Source organism: Rattus rattus, chromosome 11 (assembly GCF_011064425.1).
Source record: "Rattus rattus isolate New Zealand chromosome 11, Rrattus_CSIRO_v1, whole genome shotgun sequence".
In the NCBI taxonomy this organism is placed as follows: Eukaryota; Metazoa; Chordata; class Mammalia; order Rodentia; family Muridae; genus Rattus; species Rattus rattus.
The window spans coordinates 68,445,777-68,470,414 of record NC_046164.1 but is presented as its reverse complement, the minus strand read 5'-3'; the positions used below and the strand labels follow the sequence as shown (position 1 = coordinate 68,470,414).

Here is a 24,638-nt window from a genome sequence, read left to right as displayed (position 1 = left end):
TTCTCCAATAATTTCTACTTTTCAGTAAAATATTCAGGTTATGGTAAGGGTTTACATCTTAAGAGTTAAATGATTAAATTCCTATTTCTCTACCTTACTGTCTAAAAAACACCCAACAAATATAAAACGTTTTATAGGGATTGCCAGTTTTTTATTTTCCCTGGCTTATATATGTCAGAATAAAAATCTAAAAAAAAAAAAAAAAATCTAAAGTCAATTTTAGAAGCAAGAAGGCAGAAGGGAGACATCAGCCACGACACCACCACACAGTAAAAACCAGAAAACAAGGTGTGCTTGCTTAGTTTTCCACATGCATTTAGAGGATGCCTCTATGGACTCATAGTAGTGCTTGCGTAACTGTGCATCTGACCATTACCCATGACACAACATCTTTGGCTATATACTATTACAAGTTTACTTAGCTCTTTCCCTAAAGCAGAAATTTATGAACTCATTCTTTATTGCTGTGCTAGTCTGTTTTGCTTGCTAGGCCCTTCATTTGATGAAGATTAAAACAGTGGAAAGATGAGATGTGAAAAAGAGCAGATGGGGCAGATGATGAGGGAATGAGGGAGGTTCCTATTCAGAAGGGCCCAGGTCTCAGCAAACAAACAAAGGCAAATGACTGGCATGGCCATAGAAGGAAAAAAACTACAACCATAGAATTCATCCATCTTTGAAAGAACAGAATGCAAATTACCAACTGCCAACCCAATTTCTACTTTGATCCAAAAAATAAAAGTGACTCTTAGGCTGTAAAATATGAGTTGGAGCAGACCACCCCTGTACTAGGCATTTGCTGGCCATGTTTTTAGATCTCATTTTTTAGGTGAATGAGGTTATACCCATTTTCCAAGGAAATAATTCTGTGGGTCAAATGAGAATGGTCAGTATTTCCAATTATTGACTGTGTTTAGCTAAACAGTTCTTCTCTGTATCTCCTGGAGACAGAACGCGTACTGTAACAAGAACATGGGCAGCTATTAAGTGCCCTGGAATGGGAAGCTGTGGTAAGATAGTAGTTTAATCCATTGTGATCTTATTTTAGTCACTGTCTCTCTGCTTCTCTGTCCCTATCTATCTATCTATCTATCTATCTATCTATCTATCTATCTATCTATAAAAATGTTTAAGTTCCCAAAGAACAAAACAAGATTTTTATCATATATACTGTCCTATGAATCATACCCCAAAAAGCTTTACATTCAAAGCTTCTAAGTGGACAGAAGTAAGAAGAGGCCTGAACCCGGTATCTGGCAACAGTCATAGGTTTCCTGTCTGTCAGGCCTTTGTAAGTGGAGAAAAAGCCATCCTCTTACCAGGGTGTCTTCCCTTTGGCATTAGACTCCAACACTGAATTCAACACAATCCCCACTAGTTAGAACAGCACAGTCTAGCAGGAAGAGGTGAGCCAACCATTCTGGGATGACAATCATTAAGGAAAAGCTTAAGAGGCAGTCTCAGAGATAAACAAAGGTTTCCAAGGAGGAATGGTCATTAATGCACAGTTAGACACTGACTAGAAGTCTAGCTAGTTGAGAGGGCAAATAGTGCAGAATAGTGTGCTAACACAAGGCACAGCAAATATGCTCTTCTGTAAGGAGGCTGTCTAAAAATATTTGTAGGTCAAATAATAGCTCATTTAAGGAAGTAACATAGAAACAAAGAGAAATATATCCAAAATTTTTGTTGATGAAATTTTAAATCTAATTCAGTAACAATCCTGTGTACTAATAAGAATGTGATTTGTAGGCTAGGGCCACAGCGGCAGAGGCCCTCATAGCTGCAGGAGCTATCTAGCACAGAGGTCCTACACCCCATCTTTATGCTAAAAGATGACTAATTCACTGGGAGAAAGAGAAGATTAGACTGATCAGAGTTCAAAGTAAGCATTTTCTACTCTGAAAACCAACAAGCCAAGCCAGATATAGTCATGAATGTCTGTGGTCCCAGATAACAGATGCTCAAAGGCTGAGGTGGGAGGATGACTTGAAACCCCAGAGTTCCAGGCCAGTCTAGATAACATAACAAGACTATTTCAAGAAAACAAAATAAAATTGACCACGAATACTCAGTTCTAAAAGTAAGTCTTTTTTCCTTTCCAGAAAGATACAAATCTGACAAGATACAAATAAAATATATCATCTCAGAAGCCTGGTATCATGGCCCATTATCTATAATCTCAGCACTTAAGAAGCTGAAGCAGGAGGATCATGAGCATCAGGGCAGCTTGGACTATGTAGTGAGACTACCTCAGAAACACCACCACCACCAGTGAGACAGACGGCTCCTTAGGTAAAGGAGGTTGCAGCTGACCTTGAGACCTGAGTTAGATTCCTAGGACCCATGACATGGAAAGAGACAACCAACTCCCGCAAGTCCTCCTCTGGTTTACACACTTGTACTGTGGCACGCTTGCCTCCAAACACACACACACAAATTAAGTAATCACAAACACTCATACACACCGCCTTTTTAGGTTAGGTATAACACTGACATAATTAACATATCATTAGGCTTTTGTTTGGTGTTAGGGATTGTGATGGTTTGTATATGCTCAGCCCAGGGAGTGGCACTATTAGAAGGTGTGACCCCACTGGAGTAGGTCTTCTTGGAGTAGGTGTGTCACTATGGGTGTGGGTTTTAAGACCCTCATCCTAGCTACCTGAAAGCCAGGCTTCCATAAGCAGCCTTCAGATGAAATCTAGAACTCGTAGCCCTGTCTGCACCATGCCTGCTTACATTCTGTCGCGCTCCCACCTTGATAATGATGGACTGAACCTCTGAATCTGTCAGCTGGCCCCAATTAGATGTTGTCCTTTAGAAGACTGGCCTTGGTCATGGTGTCTGTTCACAACACCTAACTAAGACAGGGATAGAACGCGGGGCCTGAACATACATTACTTTTAACATGATTTGGGTTTTGATTTGTTTTTTTGTATATCCACAAGGCTACACCACAGACATTACTATCTAACTTTAAACATTTCCTCAATCTAAAAGGAACCCTGTGCCTATGAGCAATTTCCATTCATACACAGCCCTGACTGTGCCAGATGCTAACAATGGAGTCATATGATGCCTGCCTTTGGGTGTAGCCTTCCATTTAGCATGTCTCCAATGCCTATGCATGCTCTAATAACATGGATCAGTGTTTTACTCCTGTTTAGGACAAAATTAATACAAACTGTATGGTTAGAGTGTGTTTTGTTTACCTATTCATCTATAGGTGTTTAAGTTATTTTCACTTTTGGCTGGCAACCACATTGCCTTGGATACTCAAATACAAGTCTTGGCATAGATACTGATTTTCAATGCTCTTTGGTATAGATAGAAGATAGACAGACAGGAAGATGATCAATAGACAGACAGACAGACAGACAGACGTAATGGACTACATTTGAACTGTGTTTAATCTCTGAAGAACTACTTGACTATTTTCTAAAGCTGCTGCTATACAATCACATCGGCACCCTGCTGTCATCTGTGACTGACTGTGTTCCTTACTCTTGCCACCTTGCAATGACAACTGATGCTACCCCCTTCCTGTGGACTGAATCATCATCAGCATGCTGTCTCTGACAAATGTAACTTGGGGCCTTTCTCTGTGCTGAGCTGCAAGAGGTCCTAACCTTCCTGGCTGCGAATCTTTCAGAATATGACTCACCTCGTTACCTCTATGATAGTATTATCTTGTGTCGAAGGTTTTACTTTGGTAAGGTCTTATCATACACCCTATGGATTCGTATGCTTCTATCTCACATTTAAGCAACCACTGCCTAACCCAAGATTGTTAGCCCTTATATTCAAGTCTCTGGCCCATTGTGAGCTAACTTTTTAATATGGTAGGAGGCAAGAGTTAAGCTTCATTTTCTTCTTTAATATCATAAAAAAAAACAAACCATAGAGTGCTCTGTGAATCCCTGCATGGCGTCCCTGTATAGTGGACATCTAATCTTCTCCGCATTGCTCCATTTTATTGTACATGCTGCTGACATGAGCACACTTTCATTCTCTGTTCCATTAGCTGAAAGAATGTTCTTTCCACACTGTTGTTAACCACAGACAAAAGGGCTCTCGATGACTTAAGACTCATAGTCACGGGGTTGGGGATTTAGCTCAGTGGTAGAGCACTTGCCTAGCAAGCGCAAGGCCCTAGGTTCGGTCCTCAGCTCCGAAAAAAAAAAAAAAAAGACTCATACTCACAAGCCAGGATTAAACTATCTTATCAGAGCAGACCCTTGCAGGAAAATCTGGAATCGGGAAGTAAGCCCTCTAAAGGTGCTGTCTTTTTCTTTGTTGTCTCCAAGAATGTTGGGCTACTGTGCATCCTGTGTGTTTCCCATATAAAATTTAGGATCAGATGTCACTCTGCAATGCACAGGTGACCAGGGCTCTGACGATGACTGGGGATGCACAGACCAGTCTGGGAGCACTGCCATCTTAGTGACGACCAGTTTGCTCATCAGGAACACATTTTTCCATTTGGGTTTTGAACCCAAGCCTCCCAATAACTAAGCAAACTAACAAATGCTCCACAAACTAAGCAAATGCTCTACCACTGAAATGTAACTGTAGGGCCGAATATCCCACCACACCCAGTCTGGATATTCATTCCCTAACAGGCATCTGACTGTCTATATGTCCTATCTGACTAGAGATAGTTCGTCTCCTTTCCAATATGGATGTCTTTTCTTCTTAACTGTCCTGGTAATGGCCAGCCATAAAAAGGATTTTATATATGTTATCTTTAGTAATGTCCTCATCAGATACTATCAAATTCTGGCAAGTCCAAGTTTACTTCCTTACGAGATATCGGTGAGAGCGGAGCTTTTCCTGACGCCTGCCTGTAATACACTGTGTGCTGCTGAAGCACACAGAGCAGCTTAGTGTGACCTATGACTCAGAACTCTGTTAACGTTCTTACCACATTATAGGCACAGAGTTGTTCACCCTCTAAGATTCAGGTTGAATTCACTAGGAAACATAAAACCTGTAACAAAAGCTATATAAAAATATAGCATAGCACATATACCTTCGTAGTCTGTTCTCTCCACTTATTTCAAGAGCTGTCCCACTCGATATTTTTGTTTTATATATTGTGTAATATATTATGTTATTAAACATTTTATTAAAATGAAACTAATATTTTAAAAACAATATAGTATAAAAAGACTCAAAATACTTCGATTTTCTACTGAATGTAAATTCAGTAGAAATTGCTGAGCTCATGCTGACCTGGCTCAGGGAAGCCACCTAGCGTGCATGCAGAAGTAGGGCTGGCCCTTGCTTTTTTCCAAGTTTTGTTTCCAAGCTTCAGTGTGACTGGGGTCCTGCTCTGACTCTGGCTGCCTCCTCCTTTCAGCTTGGTTGTGACCAAGCTCCCTATAGGGTAGATGGTGGTAACACTGAGCATCACATTCTCGTTGTTAGGACCTGAAGTGAAGCAAGGGTATAAAGAAGCAGGAACTATTTTGAGAATGGGGGTTCATGGGGCATGCTTTCGAGGGTATACATTTTGCCCTGTCTGCTTCCCCATTTCTCTTACTAGTCGCTTCCTTCTCTGGTTCCCAGATGCTAAGAGAAAGAAGCTTCTTCCCACTGCTATGCTTTTCTACTGTGTCACACAGTGTAAAAAAATGAAACCAGCCTGCTATGGACTGAAGTCTCTCAAACTCCAATCCAAAATAATCTTTCCCCTTTCAGGTTTTTCCTTGGGTGTGCCTGTGATGTATGTATGTATGTATGTATGTACACATGTACCTATGTGTTTACTTTGTCACAGCAACAGAAAGTTCACTGCTATGTACTTTTTATCTACCCTCTATCTGAAACTCGACTGGTGATAAACATCAATCAGTAGACATGTGCCAAACAGTTTACACAAAACACTGACTAGAATAAACTGTGTTTTTCATAGCCCTATTCTGAAGTCAGAACAATATCAAGTACCCAAAGCAGATGAGGCAGAAGGGCTCCTTAGGAAACTATTAGCAGCTGCTTTTCTAGACACACTTGTGAGGTGACATAAGGTTAAGTAAGGCTTTGACTGACTTCCTCTTACTGTCTTCTTTCAAAAAGGAGATTGGGAACTGGAGGAAGAAAAAGGACATGGCATTCTAAAATACAGCTGGTGCCGTCTGCTGCTAAGCACCCACCCTGCCTCCCACACCTTCCTGTTAACAGCCTCCTCAAGAACAGAGCCCAGTGAGTCTGAATGAGACTGTGTTCCCCTCCCCCAGCACGCACACTCTCACCAACTTCAGGCCCTCAGTGGCTAAAAGCAAAGTATCAGGGCCTGCCTTCAAGGGTCTGCTTAAACGAGGTGTGAGAACATGATGCCCAATGTCACCACTGTCTACCCTATGGGGAGCTAGGTCACAACCAAGCAGAAAGGAGGAGGCAGCCAGAGTCAGAGCAGAACCCCAGTCACACTGGAGCTTGGAGAAACAAAGCAAGCAAGGGCCAGCCCTACTTCTGCATGTACAGCTAGGTGACTTCCCTGAGGCCAGTTCAGGTCAGACCTTTTAGGCACCTGTGAATGGCAACTATGACCAGAATTGAAGCTGTCTGATAATCCACTAGCCTTTCATCCCATTGCTTCGAATAGCAGATACCTGCTGCTAGAAGAGACAGAAAGTTCCAAATGGACTCTTCAGGGCAGCTGGATCTACTTCTATCTTCTATGTCTTCCCCAAACAGAGGTTGTCTCCTCAGTGGTTCCCTAACTTCAGTGGCCCAAAGTCTGCATCCCCACTACCATGTAGCTCTCCCTGTTGACTGAGGAATGCTGGCCTCTTGTCTCTAACTCACAGCAGCCAATTCTTCAGCGTCTTCTCCCACTTGCTCTCAGTTCACAGCTCCATTGCTTATTCACCATATTTCCTAACCCATTCACGGACCCCTGGTGTCCCTGTCCCCAAACTCTGCCCAACCAAGTGTTTTGTTGCTCTACAAACTATCAAATGCCTTTTAGGAGCCCATTTCTTTTTAAGATTTATTTCTTTATTTCATATATGTAAGTACACTGTCGCTGTCTTCAGACACACCAGAAGAGGGCATTAGATGCCATTATAGATGGTTGTGAGCCACCATGTGGTTGCTGGGAATTGAACTCAGGACCTCTGGAAGAGCAGTCAGTGCTCTTAACCACTGAGCCATCTCTCCATTGGGCTCCTCATCCCTAGGAGCCCATTCTTAGTTGTCTCTGTGCCCAACGCTGGGTAAGGCAGGTATAATGCTTTAACATTTAAGTAAAATGTAGAAACTGAATCTTCAAAATCTAACACTTATCATCAAGACTTTTTTGTATCATTAAAACTATTCTTAAACACATACAAACAAAAACATATAAACAGGCTGGAAAAGTGCCTTAGTAAGATTAAAAGCCTATTACAGCTCTTCCAGAGGGCATGAGTTCTGTTCTTAGCCCTTACATCAAGTGAGTGGCTTACACATGTAACTCCAATTCTAGAGGACTCTACCTTCCTCAGCATCCATACTCACAATGCACATAAACACACACACACACACACACACACACACACACACACACACACACACACCAATTAAAAATAATTTTTAAAAATGCAAATTAAAGAGCTACAATGTGGTTCAGTTGGCTAGGTGCCTGCCTTAGCCTGCAGGAAACCCTGGGTTCAACTAATAGCATCACATAAACTGGGCATGGTGGTATAATCCTAGCACTTGTAAGGTAGAGGCAGAGAGGCAGGAAAACCAGAAGTTGGTTACGAGGTGAGCTCAGAGCCGGCCTAGGTTACATAAAACTATATGGTGTCCTGAGGCAGACAATGGAGTCGGGCTCATGCCAGCAGCCGTTAGTACTGATGCTGCTCTGACTTGCACATTCCTTCATTCTAACATTTTTCCATTAACAGTTCATGCTCCTGCAAGGTAATTCTGCATATACTTAGTGGGCAGTTTTCATTTTAAACGCACATTTGTTTCTGTCACCTTCATTGGGGCTGACAGCTGCAGGACAATGGTTAAGAGCCCTGGCTGTTCTTGAAGAGGATCCCAGTTTGGATTCCATCACCCACATTGAGTGTCTCACAAACTGTACCTCTAGCTCAGAGGATCTAAAATGCTCTCTTGGGTCTTCACATAAATAAAAAATAAATTTAACAAAGTCATTTTTTTTTGTTTGACCTCTTACAAGCCATGGTATTCTCTGTCTTATGGCTAAGTAGAAAAGTATTTTTGGCGACTGGGGAGATACTCAGTAGATAAAGCATTTGCTGTATGAGTGTAGGACCAGAGCTTGGATTTCCACAACCTATGTAAAAAGCTAAGCAGGCACAGCAGCCGCTGCAATCTTAGCATTGGTCAAGGAACTCCAGAGGCCAGCTTGCTAGGCAAGCCGAGACTGGCATCGCCCACAGCTGATAGCCCTGCTAAATAAAGTAGAGAGTAGTTGAGGAAGCTAATCTGATGTCACAGGCCTCTGCCTGCACCTACATACATTTCCATATAGGTCCTATTTCATAGCTCCAACATAATATGTTTTCCCCAGCTTTTAGCTGTTTGTCTGTAAGCAATGAATCAGAACTTGGGAAGACGATCAAGTTTGGGTGGGGACATGCTGTTCCTCTGATCCTTACCAAAGAACACTTGACCAAGTCTTTCTGAACCATGTGCACACACTCTCCTTTGGCTACATCTACACTTTACCCTGGACACCCACAGCACTTAGTGAGTGTACTGCTGCTGATTAAATCTTCTAGACTGAGACTCCTAACAAACAAGTGTAAGAAATGGGAAGTTAGAAGTCTTACTGAATATAACCCATTTCCCATAAACTGAAGAATCTATGAGAAATGTCCTCATTTCTGGAAAGACCATTCTTATGTGTTTAATATTTTACTTGCCTCTATTTTATATTTTCTAGAAAGATGGCAATAAATTGAAAGGCAGATTCCAAAATAACACATCTGCTGATCATGAGCTTTTCAATCCCTTCAGAACCTTACTTGAGCTGATATGTTGGCACATGTATTCCCAATACTTGGAAGACTAAGGCAGGAATAGCAGTTCAGGTTCAAGGCCATCCTGGGATATCAAAGTAAAACAGAAGACAAACATAAAAAACATGAGGCAAAACTTTATTTGACATAATTGCTAGCCAGGGCAATAAACAACCTAGGAGCCAGAGAAACGCAGATGTGCCCAACCCAAGAATGTTGCAGGCAGATGAAGTGTGGAAACTTCAGGAGCTCCTGAGAGAGCCTCTGGAGCATTTATTGTACTCTAGGGCTTTCGTGTGAGTTTGGAAGGGTAAAGCCAGGTTCTTGTCAGTGTAAGCTTGTTCTTCCTCCCCTAGAGTGCTGCAGGTGTGCGTGGCTGCTGTGTCACATGGGCATCAGTAGGTGGCAGAGAGGACAGAGGCTATGTTTATGCTCAATGTTCTGTGAATATCTGAATGATTAGTAGCCTAACATTCCCTGAAAAAAGTGAGCCTCAGATACTCTTCAGACTGGCACCAAGGGGCGAGGACAGGAAGCTAGCTTGAGATGACCACCAGTACAGTGCCAGGATCTCAGGGCCAGGAGCAAACCTGAGACTAAGTGGGATGGCAGGCCCCAGGGGAGTGAGCCTGAGACAGATGATGATCCTCAAAGGTGTCTGCTGCTAAGCCTACAACCTGAGTTCAATCCCTGGAATCTACAAGGTGGAAGAGAGTCAACTCCTACAAGTTGTCCTCTGATCTTCACATGAATGCTGTGGCATATATGCCTTTCCACCTCAAAAATAAATAAAAGAATATACAAATACAGTTAATACTGTCAACTTGATACCTAAAAGGCAGGCCTAAAGGTACACTTGTGAGGGATTGTCTAGATCATTAGTTCTCAACCTGTCGGTGGAAACCCCTTTTGGAGTCACATATCAGATATCCTGAATATCGGACACTTACATTATGAATCTTAGCAGTAGTAAAATTATAGTTAATTTTATGGTTGGGGGTCATCATAACATGAATTATATTAAAGGCTCACAGCATTAAGAAGGTTGAGAAGCACTGGTCTAGATTAAGGCATCTCTGAGAATGTGTGAAGGACTGTCTTGATTGAGTTGATGTGGGAAGACCCATGTCAACCATGGGTGGTGCCATTCCCTGAGTGGAAGACCCTGGACTGAATGGACTGGAGAGAGCAAGCTGAGCACTACCATGCATGCGTTCATTGTTCTCTGCTCTGACTGGGCGCAACATGATCAGTTTTCTCTGGCTCCTACCGCTGTGACTTCCTAGCCATGATGAACCATAATCTGGATTTATGAGCCAAATAAACTCTCTCCCTTAAGTTAACTTTCTGTAGAGGTATTTTATCACAACAACAGAATGTAACTAGATACAGACATAGTCATAAAGTGTCAGAAAATACTTAAATGCGTCAATACCTACCTGTTCCTGCAGGTCGTAGTCATAGCTGTCATGCAGCAGAAGACTGAGGATATACCTCGAATAAATCATGGCATCAATGCCACATTTCTCGAGCTCTTGTCCCAGCCAGGTTTGCACTGGGCCCAATGCATGAAGCAGCGACATGTCAGAAACAGACACAGGGCCTGGATAAGAACTTGAGGTGCTTTCAGATGGCAAACCATCCACAACAACTGTACAGACAGGGCGCATGAACTTAGGTTGCTGACATCCTTAAAATGCAAAGCATTTTCTGCAGTGGACGTTCTGTTGGTATCCGGAGAGGATTTCACTCCTGCAGAAAGGAGAGGAGCTGGACATGGAGGATAGGCAGTGACCGCGCAGCAGTCAGCTCTCTACAGCACAATTTCCCTCTTCAGGCATGACCAGTGAATCAACACCATGATAGCAACACACAAGGAGATGCAATTTTCAACTTTCATTTCACATTGAGGCAACGTCAGTCTCTGGCAGTACCTACAGAGATGAAAAAGAAAGGAACACATTACATATACACACGAAGTTATGAGGATGACTTTTACTTTATTTATTTATTTACTTATTTATTTATATTGACTGTTCGAGACAGGGTTTCTCTGTCCTGTCCTCTGTTATCCCTGATTGTCCTGGAACTCACTCTGTAGACAAGGCTGGCCTCAAACTCAAGAGATCCTCTGGCCTCTGACTCCAAAGTGCTGGGATTAAAGGTGTGAACCAGCACTGCCCTGCAAGTGGGGATGATTTTTTAAAGCAAAGTGTTCCTCCTTTTAAAATGTATCTGGTAATTTGGAACAATGTTTTCCCTGTGGAGTATTTGGCATTTTAAACTGAGTGACACTGCAAAATTTAAAACTTGGTATCTGGAATGAGAACAAAGAAGGTGGTATTCTCTGCTTGTCCCCAATGATATGAACATTCATTTCGTATCTCAAGAGACTGAACTGGTAAAACATTTACAGAAAATCATTAGGTTCATACTTAAATTCAATGGAAACAAATAGCAGTTTCATCAAAACACTGGTAAAAACAATCTTTAAATTTAAATTCACGCTGGGCAGTGGTGATACACACCTTTAATCTAACCACAAGTGGGGCAGAGGCCAGCAGATTTCTGAGTTCAAAGCCAGCCTGGTCTACAGAGCGAGTTTCAGGACAAGCCAGGGCTACACAGAGAAACCCTGTCTCAAAAAGCAAAAACAAACAAAAAATATTTAGATTCACAGATCATTATTTTATATTGCTAAAAACTGAGGGTGGTAATCAGGGAGTTTGTAAGACTGGAAGTTTCCAGTTCATAAGGCTGTATGTATGGTAGGTCTTCTGTACAGCCACAGGCTACACTGTCAGACCTACTGTGGCCTCTCCTAGCTAGACTACTGAATCAGTGACACTCTTCCTTTAAACACTTTCATTATGTCCAATACTGGGTTTTGTTTTGTTTTGTTTTTTTAATTCTTTTTTTTTTTGAGCTGGGGACCGAACCCAGGGCCTTGCGCTTCCCTAGGCAAGCACTCTACCACTGAGCCAAATCCCCAACCCCCAATACTGGGTTTATTGAACAAAAAACTTCTTTATCGGGCTGGGGATTTAGCTCAGTGGTTAGAGCGCTTACCTTGGAGCGCAAGGCCCTGGGTTCGGTCCCCAGCTCCGAAAAAAAGAACCAAAAAAAAAAAAAAACTTCTTTATCTTTTGGGTTTGAGGTTGGTTTTTGTTGTTGTTGTTGTTGTTTGTTTGTTTTGTTTTTAAATGCAGGGTCTAGCTATATAGCCTACTAGGAAATGCAAACAGAGAAAGCAACACTAATCAGCCCAGTGAGATCGTGAACTTCGGCCGCTACGCATGTCTCAGAGCAGCGTCTTGAGTGAAAGGTGGACCCTGTGGACAACTGACGTATGCCTGAGTTCTCTAGGTGTCAATAAAATGTATACACATTAAATACAATTCTAAAGCCACTGTACAACCAAACTAGTATGTTTTACTAAGTATTTTGCTACTTACAAAAATCCTTACTAATATTTTGCCTTTATTAAACTGTAAAAGGTAGCTAAATTAAAGCAAAGATTTTCTACTTTTCATTGGCTGATATTTTCCAGCTGCCTCTCAAAATTAAAACATTTTCCATAAATGATTTAATAAATGTTTGGTTCCCAGGCAAGATATTAGACAGACCAGCAATTAACACTAGCCACTTGAATCAAGCTGACAAGTTACTTAGTGAAAACCAGCCAGACTGAGGAGCCTTGAAACAGCTGAAGGAGAGCGTGAGAGAGAGAATTCAGCAGCTTGAACTCACAGGGAGACCTGGTATGCACAAAGACACACTAGAGATTTGCAAGGAGCTATCCTGGAGTGTTCTGCAGAGTACCGATGGGGTTGAGCATGCAAGGAACTGAGAGGCACAGTGCTGGGAGCACAGAGGTCCTTGTGCTCACAGATAAGCAGTGGAGAAACCAGGAATGTTAAATACTCAGGGTTGTTTTGTCAAAGGAAAAAAATGTATTACCTGTTTTCTGCCCAGAAGACAAGGCGTGGGCGTAGCTAATTGCCTACAGTTAGGGGTTCTCAACGTCCCTGATGTTGTGACTCTTTAATGCAGATCCTCATGTTGTGGTGACCCACAACTATAAAATTTTTTTTTTTTGCTACTTCATAAATGTAATTTTGCTACTGTTACGAATCATAATGTAAATGTCTGGTATGTAGGATATTGTTACCTACAGGTTGAGAAACACTGGCCTAGGTTAACCTCTGTGCTATCAGTAGGGCCAGGACTTACCTAAGCTCCCATAAACAGGGCCAGAAGTCATAATGGTCTAAATGACCTCTATGCTGTCTGACTGCACACCACAGCCTCCCCTAATCCCTTAAGATAACCCATGTAGGCTATATCTAGTAATCATCTTCATAAAATAAATGTACTTTGAAAAGAATTTCAATGTAATTATGCCTCTTTGTGCATAGGGGATGTGTTACACTATAAAACTTTTCCCCAAATTGTACTGTACTTAAATATGCCTAAAATAAAGCGTCTGGTGTTAAACTATGTAAGTCTGAAGCAGCACCAGCTCCTGAGTCATGCTCAGTCAGATTCACTTCTTGCCTCATGCAGGTCATTACTCCGCAGGGTCTAGTGGTCACAGAGGCCCCACAGCAAGGAAGAATCTGGTACCTGATCCCCCAACAGCAGCAAGCACAGCACCTCCAGCCAAGCCAGGGAAACTCACAACTCCAGAAGTCTGGGCTTTGTATTTGGGAAGGATTAGCCATTATGTAAATACTGGTCTGGTCCCGCCCAACAAATCTTTTGCTGGTTCTTTTTTTGGTGGTGGTGGGTAATGTCTAAAAACAGCATCTCCATGTAGATCATGATGGCCTGGCCTTGAACCTCCAGTCTCCATCTACCTAACCCAGTACAGCAACCATGTCTGTCCCCAAACAAATCTTACAAGAGTCCAAAGAACCAAACTGTTTTCAGTTAACTTTACTGTGGTTTCAGAACAAAGCCCAAAGATATTTATGGGAATTAAAAAACACCAGGACCTGAGAAATTAAAATTTACAATGCCTGATAACTATTCAAAATAGGAGACAAGAATGAGAAAAATAAATTCACTTAAATAGACTGAAAGCTGACACATACGCTTATGTACTTTAATTAATATTCACTTTTTCAAAACTGATAGAAACTAAATGAGCAAGAGAGTCAAGAACTCCAAGCCCATGAAATAAAGAAAACAGCTCAGCACAGAAAATAACTCAAACCTATAACCAACATAAAAATCCTAAAGCAGCCAGAGTAAAACAGAGACATTAAGTATAGAAGCAAAGTTAAAGATAGCATCTAGTTCTTGCTGGAAACAGTGTAAGTGAGCAGAGGATTGATCGGGTAAGACTTAAAACACCTCGTCAACCTAGTACCCCATACTCACAAACTATCCTTCAAAGACAAGGTGAAGTGGACTTTTCAGACATGTGAAAGTTGAACTTATTCCCAGCAAACCTGCCCTACAGGAAATATGAAAAGTCTTTTAGGCAGACGTAAAAGTACTCCAGCACAGAAGGCTGGAGAGATGACTCGGTGGCTAAGAGCACTGACTACTCTCCCAGAGGTCCTGAGTTCAATTCTTAGTGACCATCTGTAATGGGATCCGATGCCCTCTTTGGTGTGTCTGAAGGCAGTAACAGTGTGCTCATATAAATAAAATAAATAAATAACTCTTAAAAAGTATTCCAGCAACAAATGTGGATCCACTTAAAGACACAAAGACAGCCACAGATGCAGCTACAGCTCTATCTAGTTCATTAAATATCTTTTTTGGGTTTGTTTTTGAATTCTTCTGTGTAGCCCTAGCTGTCCTGGAACTCACTCAGTAGGCCAGGCTGGCTTCCAACTCAGACATCCACCTGCCTCTGCCTCCCCAGTACTAGGACTAGAGGTGCGCACCACTGCCACCTCGTTAATTATCTTCAGGGGCCAGTGAGAGGTCTTGGCAGGCAAAGGCACTTGTGGTACAAGCCTGGAAACCTAAATGTCATCCCTCAAACCCACATGGTAAGTGAAGGGAACTGACTCCTGCCAACTCTCTCACCTCCACATGCATGCCATGGCACACATGCATATGCACCCATGCATGCACACAAACAAATGTGTAATCATTTTTTTCAATTTAAAAAAATTAAATAGCTTCTAAAATAACTAAATTAAAAACAAACAAAGGGCCAAGTATAATGGTGTATGCTTGTAACCCCGCTTTCCCCACGTTGTAGGGGGATGTCAAGTTCTAGGTCAACTTGCTGTTATGTGGGTATGACCTTATCTCAAAAACACCACCACCACTTAAAACAGGTATGTTGGTACAAACCTGTAAGCTTGTAGAAAAAAAAAATATATATATATGCATACGCACATGCGCGCGCGCGCGCGCACACACACACACACACACACACACACACACACACACACACAGATTTCCATCTTCAGTAGACACTCCCTTGTCAGTTAAAATTTAGGGGTCATATCTCCACTTAACTGAAGTAAGAAGATTATTTCCCGTTTGGAATGCGTATACTTTAGTGTCATCAACACATGAACATTACTTCACAAAGCAGTGTGCATTCGTGTGGACAGTAGATAGGGTATGTATGCATGAGTGTGGAGGCCAGGAGAAGCTTGGTGCTGTTCCTCCTCACATGGTATGCACCTATTTTTCTAAACACTTGTATCTCACTGGCCTGGCTCACTAACCTAGACTAATAAGTAATAAGCACCAGTGATTCACCCCTCTTCTCCCCAGCACTGAGATAAAAGGGTGTAACACCACACCCTTTTTATTTTTTCTTTAGTTCCATGTGAATGAGTGCTTTGCTTCCATGTATGTCTCTGAACCACATGCATGTCTAGGGTCTATAGGGACCAGACGAGGGTTAAATCTCCTAGAACTGGAGTTACAGCGGTTGTGAGCAATTATATGGGCGTAGGGAATTGATCTCAGGTCCTCTGCTCTAACTGGTGACTTATATTCAGCCTCCACATTCAGATTGTTTGTTTGTTTGTCATTTTAACGTGAAATGCTGAGAACCAAACAACAGTTTTCCTGCTTGCATAGCAAACACGTGATGACCTGAGCCATCTCCCAATCACAGCACCTTTATGGCATGATAACACAGACAACATCTGAACTTTTCCTAGACCCGCTTCTGTTCCTGTGAAGCCATTCAGAGCAGCAGGGGATAAAAGACAACTATGAGAACCTGGCTACTCTGGCACCAGCACACTTGGTCCTTTCTGCTCCTTTACCTTATTTACATTTTGTAAGTTTCAAAGAGTTTCTTAAATAGGAGCCTACAAATAGCTTCTTAAACACAGCATGCAGATACTTGCCTCCTTCCCAGCAGCACTGTCACCACACTGTGCTAGAAAGCCACTGCACTGCCAGGTTAAAATCAGCTTCTTGAGCTGAGTATGGCAGCATATGTTAGAATTCTAGTGACCTGGAAGTTTGAGGCCAACGTGGGCTGAGACGTGTCAAATACAACAAAAAGGCCAGTCTTTCTATCAAGTGTCCAGACACTGCATACAGATGATGATTATCATGAGAATATGGGGCATTCGCACTGCATGGGTTCTACTGGACACTGGCTTTGTCTCATTCCTGCAAACAACCATTTTGAGCTAACAAGCCCCTCCCTGTGAAGACAAGGTGCAAACTGCGCTTCACAGGACTGAATTCCAACAGGTCAAATTATACTCTGGCTCAATGTACTTGTGGTTGGTTCAATGACAAGGTCAGACTGCATGGAACAGTAAAACAAATGAAGCTCACTGATAATGTAACCAGGAAAGGGGGTTCAGCTAAGATAGGGAGGTATACAATGTTGCACAGACACAACCCCCTAAATTTTAATGTCTTAATTCAGATGGTGCCACATATTCATCTAGCTTTGGCGAGGATGCTGAAGGACATCATTACCAAGTGTGACAAAATGGTCAGCATCTAGAACCCAACTAACCCAGGGATGGAAGATATCAATGTCTGTGCCAAAGTATGTCCCGATGCCTTGAAAGTTTTTTCTTGGATGTGAGTTGCTCATAGTTAATCAGCTAAGCAAGCCTCCTAGCCACACTTTAATACAGCAGCTCTCAACCTGTGGGTTGTGACCTCTTTGAAGGGGAAAATGACCCTTTCACAGGAGTTGCATTTCAGATATCCTGCATATCAGATATTTGCACTACAATTAATACCAGTAGCAAAACTACATACAGTTATGAAGTAAATAACTTATGGCTGGGGTCACCACACATGAGAAACTATTTGAAGAGTCACTGCATTAGGAAGGCTGAAAACCACTGTTGTAATGGTTGTCACCAGCCACGATGACTTCAAAGAGCAATATAAGAGAATATTATAAAAAAAGAAAATAACATTGTTAAAAATTAGCATTCTAGGGCTGGAGAGATGGCTCAGCGGTTAAAAGCACCCGACTGCTCTTCCAGAGGTCATGAGTTCAATTCCCAGCAACCACATGGTGGCTCACAGCCATCTGTAAAGAGATCCGATGCCCTCTTCTGGTGTATCTGAAGACAGCTACAGTGTACTTATATATAATAAAAAAATAAATCTTTTAAAAACATTAGCATTCTAGTTAAACAGGGGAAGTTTTTTTTTTGGTTTTTTTTTTTTCTCTCTCTTTTTTCTTTTTTTCGGAGCTGGGGACCGAACCCAGGGCCTTGTGCTTGCTAGGCAGGCGCTCTACCACTGAGCTAAATCCCCAACCCCAGTGGAAGTTTTAGTAGCACAAATGAATTAAAACTGTAAAAGAAAAGTGATTTGTAAAAGAGAAAGGTAATTACTCTTAGAAAGGTTTCAAACGGCCTGAGTGCTGTTGAAATGCTCCTGTCACCAGCAATGGGAGTCTACTGCCTCCATAACTCCCGCAGGCCAGCATCTCTGCCAGCACAGTCACCATCCTCATAGGCATATCATAGGCACTTGGAGTCTAGGACATCCTTTCAGATACTTCTAGCTTCTAGGGTAGATTTCTTCATAAACGAGGCTGCAAGGTTTTCAGTGGATACTGACACTCTATGTCCTACTGAGCAGAATGCTTAGGCCTTAGCGGGTGATCAAGACTGTGGTGAACTAATGCTTTCCTAATCCAAAAACAAGAGAATAAACTCTCAAAGAGAGGTTTGGGAAATAACAATGTAGTAGCATGTGGGAAAACACCTATGGTTACACTGTGTGTCTACCAATAGGGAAATAAGACATGTCGCCCAGGCTTTTAACTCACCTTTTACCACCCCACACGAAACACAGGCTCCCTACTGCCGGGCACTGTGCACAGCACTGGGAACACAAAGACAAGAGCCGCCAGGTTTTTCCCCTCACTATTTTTCAAACTCTACTAGTAGACTTCAGTTTTACTCTTGAATATGCCACTCTCATATATCTAAGGGGTTGCCTCTGCAGTATATGCCCCCACTCTGTGTTTAACTGGTCCTTCCTCATCACAGAGAGTGCACTGCTTGTTAACACACCTGGCTCTCAAAGGTCTACATTACTTGCAACTGACTTTCACACAAATAGATGAATGGTGGATGGGGAGTTGGCTCAGACGGTAAAGGCACCAAGCCTTATGATGACCTGAGTTCAATCTCTAGGACTCACATTGTGGAAGCTGAGAGTTATCCTCCATATGCATGCCTACAAAAACATACGTACACACAAATAAATGTACTTTTGAAATATAAATAAATGGAGATGGAGGAAGAGAAGGAAAGGACATAGAAGAGATTAAAGGCAAGAATATCTTAGACTCTAAGACTCTGGCTTTCAGAAACTGTTTTTTTAGGGGTTTTTTGGTGGGAGTGGCTGGGAATTCTAATCAGTGTCTGCTTAGAAAGCATGAAGTCTACTACATGATGTAGTTACCCCACTTGTAAACAAGCCTTGCTACCTCCAACCTAAACACACTCTGTGCCTGGAAGGCATGAAGTGTACCCATACATGAAGCAGTTTCACACTGGTAAACAAATCTTGCTTACTATTCCTGACCTTGGCACACAATTGAAAGCTGACAATTCTCATTCTTTATAGAAGGCCCCAGCCTCTAAAGCCTATGTATAACCAAAAGAAGACTCTGGAGGAAATCTACAACCCAAACCAAAATGAACACTGGAAACAGCAAAGGGCTCTAACAGCTGATCCTGTTGGCTTGCTTCCTCTATGTATCTGAAAACTAAACAAAAATGCACAGTTTTCTAGACCTAGTTTTCTGCCCTACTGTAGAAACATGTTAAGTCTTAGGAAATGAATAAAGCTTCTTTTTAAGATAATACAGTTAAAAACAACAACAACAACAACAACCTGCCACCTAGTATGTGGCCACATTCTTTCTATGCCAACGAGAAGAGCTGCATACAGACTAAGAAGCTCCATTTTTACTAGCCAAGTAGCTGAAACAAACTGATGATCTATACAAGTAAGCATAGACGCCTCAATGATAATTAAATTCTTTTTATACCACAGGACTGTTCTTACACTACTATGTGATAATTAGTAAATACCTTGTAAAATGGAAACCTAGAGTAGGCCGGCTTAATCTTTACATTCAGGATAGGGATGGTGGCTAGGGAAGCTTCTCTCTGCACTGGACAGCAGTTAATGCAGAGACTCATATCTGGTCAAAGTGCTGAGAGTGATTGCTAAATGCTCAGCCCTAACGAGACAGTTGTATCTATTTCCCCCTCCCAAGGCTCAGGGAATACCATGGAAGAGGAGGAGAGGCTGGAAGGAATGTAGGAGCCAGAGGATGAGGAGATGCTGTGACAGGAAATGGACTGCACTCAAGAGCTCACTGTAGCTACAGTGTCCTGCATAAGGACAAGAGCCTTCGCACCCAGGCAACACTCAGCAAGCAGCACTACTGGATTCAGTGGGATGCAAAAATAAACAAAAGGAAAAGAAGGGAAGTGGAGAATGGACTGCTTTAGGAGGTGTTAGAAAGAAGGCAGAGAATTGGGGTGGTCATAATAAAAACACACTGTATAAAATTGTCAATGAATAAATAAAAGGATTGGTTTGTTTGTTTGTCTAGACAGATAGGGTTTCGCCATGTAGGCCAGGATGTCCTGGAACTCACTGTGTAGACCAAGCTGGCCTCAAACTGTTCACAGAGATCTGCCCGACTCTGCAGGCACTGTGATTAAAGGCAAGTATGACCACGCCCAGCTAAAAAATATCCATGAAGAAGGAAGGAAGGAAAGAGGAAGAAGAGCACAAGGAAGAGGAGGAAGAGGAGTGTTTTAGAAGCACTTCTAAAGCTTGGATGGGTATCTACTAATGTCTCTGGTTTGAAAGCTACATACGGAAGAAAACCTGTGCACCTTCTCTAATGACCAGTGTAGATGCTCATTTCACTTAGATGTGCTAAACGCTGAGTACCTCAGTAGGACTGCAAAATCATAGTTTATATGCCATTTAAAAAATGTTCCCTTTCTCCAGCAGGGGCAAACCTCACACTCAACAGTTTACAGAATTAAAACCTTAAGTAAAAGATGACATTCAAAGGGAAGGGGAATGTATATAACTGAGATAGACAACTGTGTCCGTGCAGAAAGTCACAGCTACCAACCAAAATTCCAAGGCAAAGGCAAAGTTCAGTGAGACAGAATCCTAAAAGATTTTTGGGTGGGTGAGAAGGTAAAGGTGCCTGCCTCACAAGCCTAGAAGCCTGAGTTCAATCCTAGAGTCCAGATGGAGATGAGAGAGCCAACTTCACAAAATCACCCTCTGACCACCCCTCTCTCTCACCTCCTCACACACACCAAGTCAGGCACCAACACATGTATACATAACACACACATTCACATACACTAACTTTTTAATAAAAAATTAAATTGTCTTTAATTTTAAAAATATGAAATGACTATTGGAAAATTAAACTAAATTTTATAAACTTAAAACTTGAATTAGGAGAGATTAAAATTTTACTCTGAAAAATACATTTAGGTACATGCCTTTAATCCCAGGACTCAGGAGGCAGAGGCAGGCAGATCTTTGTGAGTTCAAAGCCAGCCTCATCTACATAGTGCGTTCCAAGCCAGCCAGAGCTAGAGTGAAACTTTGTCTCAAAAAATTTTTTTTCTAAACAAGTTTACCTAGAAACAAACAAAAAAGTTTTTGGAATGTCTGTAACTGTAAAGCATGAAACCTTAGAAGAGATTGGCAGGTATGTAAAAGCATTTACCCTTCACACCAGAGCAGAAAAGGACAAGTGTCCAGGACACCAACAATGCAGGACAAGGAAGGACAGGATCAGGACACCTGCCAGACCTACCAGCAGCCTGCCTGCTGGAGGTAAGAGACTAGAGAGCTATTTTCTTGCTACTGGAGTGACCAGACAAGCAATTCTTGCTGTGCAATTGACTGGTCAATGCTACAAAACAGGGTTGCAGTTAACTGACAGCTGTCAATCAAATTAATTCGTTTGGTTATTCCTGGTTCACAGCAAAGGTAGCACTGTTTTTTTTGTTTTGTTTTGGTTTGGTTTGTTTGGGCTTTTTTGTTTTTTTCCCCAGGACACACTGTGAAACCAGTCTTGCATTGCTTCATAGGGACCTGTTATCTTTCTGTTTTCTCAGCCATGGATGTTCCTCCATAAAACTTACTCAGCTAAAGTTAAAAACATTGTATCAAATAATATTATCTCATAAAGTACATATAATTTTCAGTGTGAAACTGTATCCTGTTAAAGTACCTAGGCATAAAACTTCTACAGCTGTGAAATGTAAAACATACTAAGCCTACATATATGCAGGCAAAACATTCATTCACATGAAAAAAATTAAAATAAAGAATACGGTTTTTTAAAAAGTTTTTTTTTTTATTTATTATATATAAGTAACACTGTTGCTGTCTTCAGACACACCAGAAGAGGGCGTCAGATATCATTACAGATGGCTGTGAGCCACCATGTGGTTGCTGGGATTTGAACTCAGGACCTCTGGGAGAGCAGTTAGTGCTCTTAACCACTGAGTCATCTCTCCAACCCCCAAATAAGAATAAGTTTTATGGGCTGGAGAGATGACTTAGCAGTTGAGAAAGATTGCTAATCTTCCGGAGGGCCCAGTCCAGTACCCGGTAAGAACATCAGGCAGCTCAATTACCTGTAATTCCAGCTTATGGGCTGGGCACCTGCACATGTGTTACAAATACAAAGATACACACACTCAAGTAAAATAGCAAATCTTTTATTAAAACAACAACAACAAGAAGTAAGCTTTCTAACAACTACTTACACCCAAAACTACATCATGGAAAACGACACTGCAGTGGAAACCTCAGTCACCAGCCATCCCTCTCCACCATATGGCAATATATGAAACACTCTCATCAATGGGACTACCTACCTTAATTTTGAATCTCCAAAAATTGTGAGCCAATTAAATCTCTTTTATTTGCAAAAAGGCTACCTTAGATACTTCATAAAAACAATAAAGAAACTGGTTAACACACACATACAAAACCCTTTAACAAAGTGAACTTCAACTTTAGCTTTTCCTAGCATTTCTTCAGACTCTAACAAAAGATGGCAACAAAAATATAGACAGGTACAGCAGCATGCCTGGAATTGTAGCAACCTGGAAGGATGAGGCAGGAAAAGCCCAAGTCTGGGGACACATGTGGAGAAGCACCCCCCATCTTATCCCCCCAAAAGACGCAGTTGAACTCAACTCTGAAATAGAAACGCATTGGCTGTTACTTCAAAGGTACTTTAGTAAACACAGCTGAGTGTGAAACAGACTCCAGGGTGAGAGCAAAACAAATTCCCCCCTACTCAGTTAAATACCTTCATCCCAACTACATACCTCTAACATGTTCATGTGTACACACACACACACACACACACACACACACACACACACACACACACACCTGAAGTGCACTGTGGCATAGTTCTTTTAACTCATTTACCCTCATGTATTTTACATACCATAGAACCGACTGTCAGCTCATGTTAAATACTTACCTGGCCACACCTCATGCCCTCGCTCAGCGCCCCCACCCCAAGTTCTTAGAATTCATTCATTCACTACTCAGGCTAGAAGCATGCACGCACAGAGAAGATCATCAAGCATTCTGTATTCACTGCCCTAACGCCTTTATTTGTAACTCAGACACTAGCAATACACGTTCATCTTCTGAAATAACACTATCAATCCCAAATCTCTGGAACAGGTTTTAAGCTATTAGTAATACACAAATTCCAATGATTAAGAAAAGCAATAATCACAAAATAGCCAATAAAAGAAATTCCCATTAATATGCTCCTCTAGGGAAGAAGCTCCGTGTTATACTGGATCCAACAGGTACAACTTTTGAAGACTTAATTAGTATGGCACATAAATGGCATCATCAATATTTAAAGTGTCAACATTCGAATGTAATTCCTCACTTATCTGCTCCCAAGCCAATGCTGGGGTGAGGGTGGGGTGATACTGACAAGAGACAGAATGGTATGGACAATGCTTTGCAACAGGAAGAAGAATTAAAGATCTCAAAAGCCACTCCAAATACATTCTGGAAGATTAAAGTTATAAAAACAACAGGTAATTCAAACAACTCTGATTTCCCACTAAACTTCCTAAGCCATATACAAAAACCTGCTTACCTACAGATAACCTTATTTTCAAGATAGTTTAAGATTCCATATTGACTGTGAACAAAAGCCCACTCCAGTTCTTCCCTAAGCCAAATAAGAAATGTAAGTACAGGGGGATGGAGAGATGGCACAGTGGTTAAGAACACTGACTGCTCTTCCAGAGGTCCTGAGTTCAAATCTCAGCAACCACATAGTAGCTCACAACCATCTGTAATGGGATCTGATGCCCTCTTCTGGTGTGTCTGAAGACAGTGACAGTATACTCATATAAATAAAATAAATAAATAAATCTTTAAAAAAAGGAAATATAGGTACAGCTAGAGAGAAGACTTCTACTTTATAAACACGTGTTAGAACTAAATCTGTGGGCACTGTAATAATAAGGTAAACACATACCTTTAATGCCAGCACTCATAAGGCAGAGGGAGGCAGATCTTGGCGAGTTTGAAGCCAGCCTGTTCTACATACCAAGTTCCAGGACAGTCAGAGCTACCCAGAGAGACCCTGTCTCAAAAACAAAACAAATCTAAACAATCAACCAACTCAAAAGTATGATTTGAACCTGGTATATCCTTTGCAGATTCCTATTTAAACTGTTTGGTTCCCAGCTGGTGGCATGAGTTGAAAGCTGTAGAAAAAAGGTGTATGGCTGTGGTAGCATATCCTAGCACCTAGAGAGGCAGAGGAGGAAGTTCCTGTGAATTTGAGGCCAGTTTGATCTACAGAGTGAGTTCCAGGACAGCCAGGATTACACAGAGAAACCCTGTCTCAAAATACAAAAACAAAACAAAACAAAAACCCCAAGAAAAGTGTATTTCTATTAAAGAGACTGGAAGCCATAAGGCCTGTCATTAGACAGTGGGAAACTGACCAAACTCACCTATGACAGTGGCTTAGTTAGGGTTTTACAGCTGTGAACAGACACCATGACCAAGGCAAATCTTATAAAGGACAACATTTAATTGGGGCTGGCTTATAGGTTCAGAGGTTGTCCATCATCATCAAGGCTGGAACATGGCAGCAACTAGGCAGAC

The 24,638-nt window shown here is 41.7% G+C and overlaps 1 protein-coding gene and 1 non-coding gene across 4 annotated transcripts in view; one reads left to right on the top strand and one right to left on the bottom strand.

Annotated features, from left to right (window-relative positions):
* Kiaa0232 (KIAA0232 ortholog) overlaps positions 1 to 24,638 on the bottom strand; it is a 65,738-nt gene that overhangs the window by 32,587 nt on the left and 8,513 nt on the right. For all 3 annotated transcript variants that reach the window (XM_032916947.1, XM_032916945.1, XM_032916946.1), the window contains exon 2: positions 10,424 to 10,918. In XM_032916947.1, coding sequence (XP_032772838.1) covers positions 10,424 to 10,654 — 231 coding nt within the window. In that variant the 5' untranslated portion in view covers positions 10,655 to 10,918. The remainder of the gene's footprint in view (positions 1 to 10,423; positions 10,919 to 24,638) is intronic.
* Positions 9,330 to 9,459, top strand: LOC116912994. The gene has a single exon (XR_004389557.1). It is a non-coding gene; the product is annotated as a small nucleolar RNA SNORA17 (small nucleolar RNA).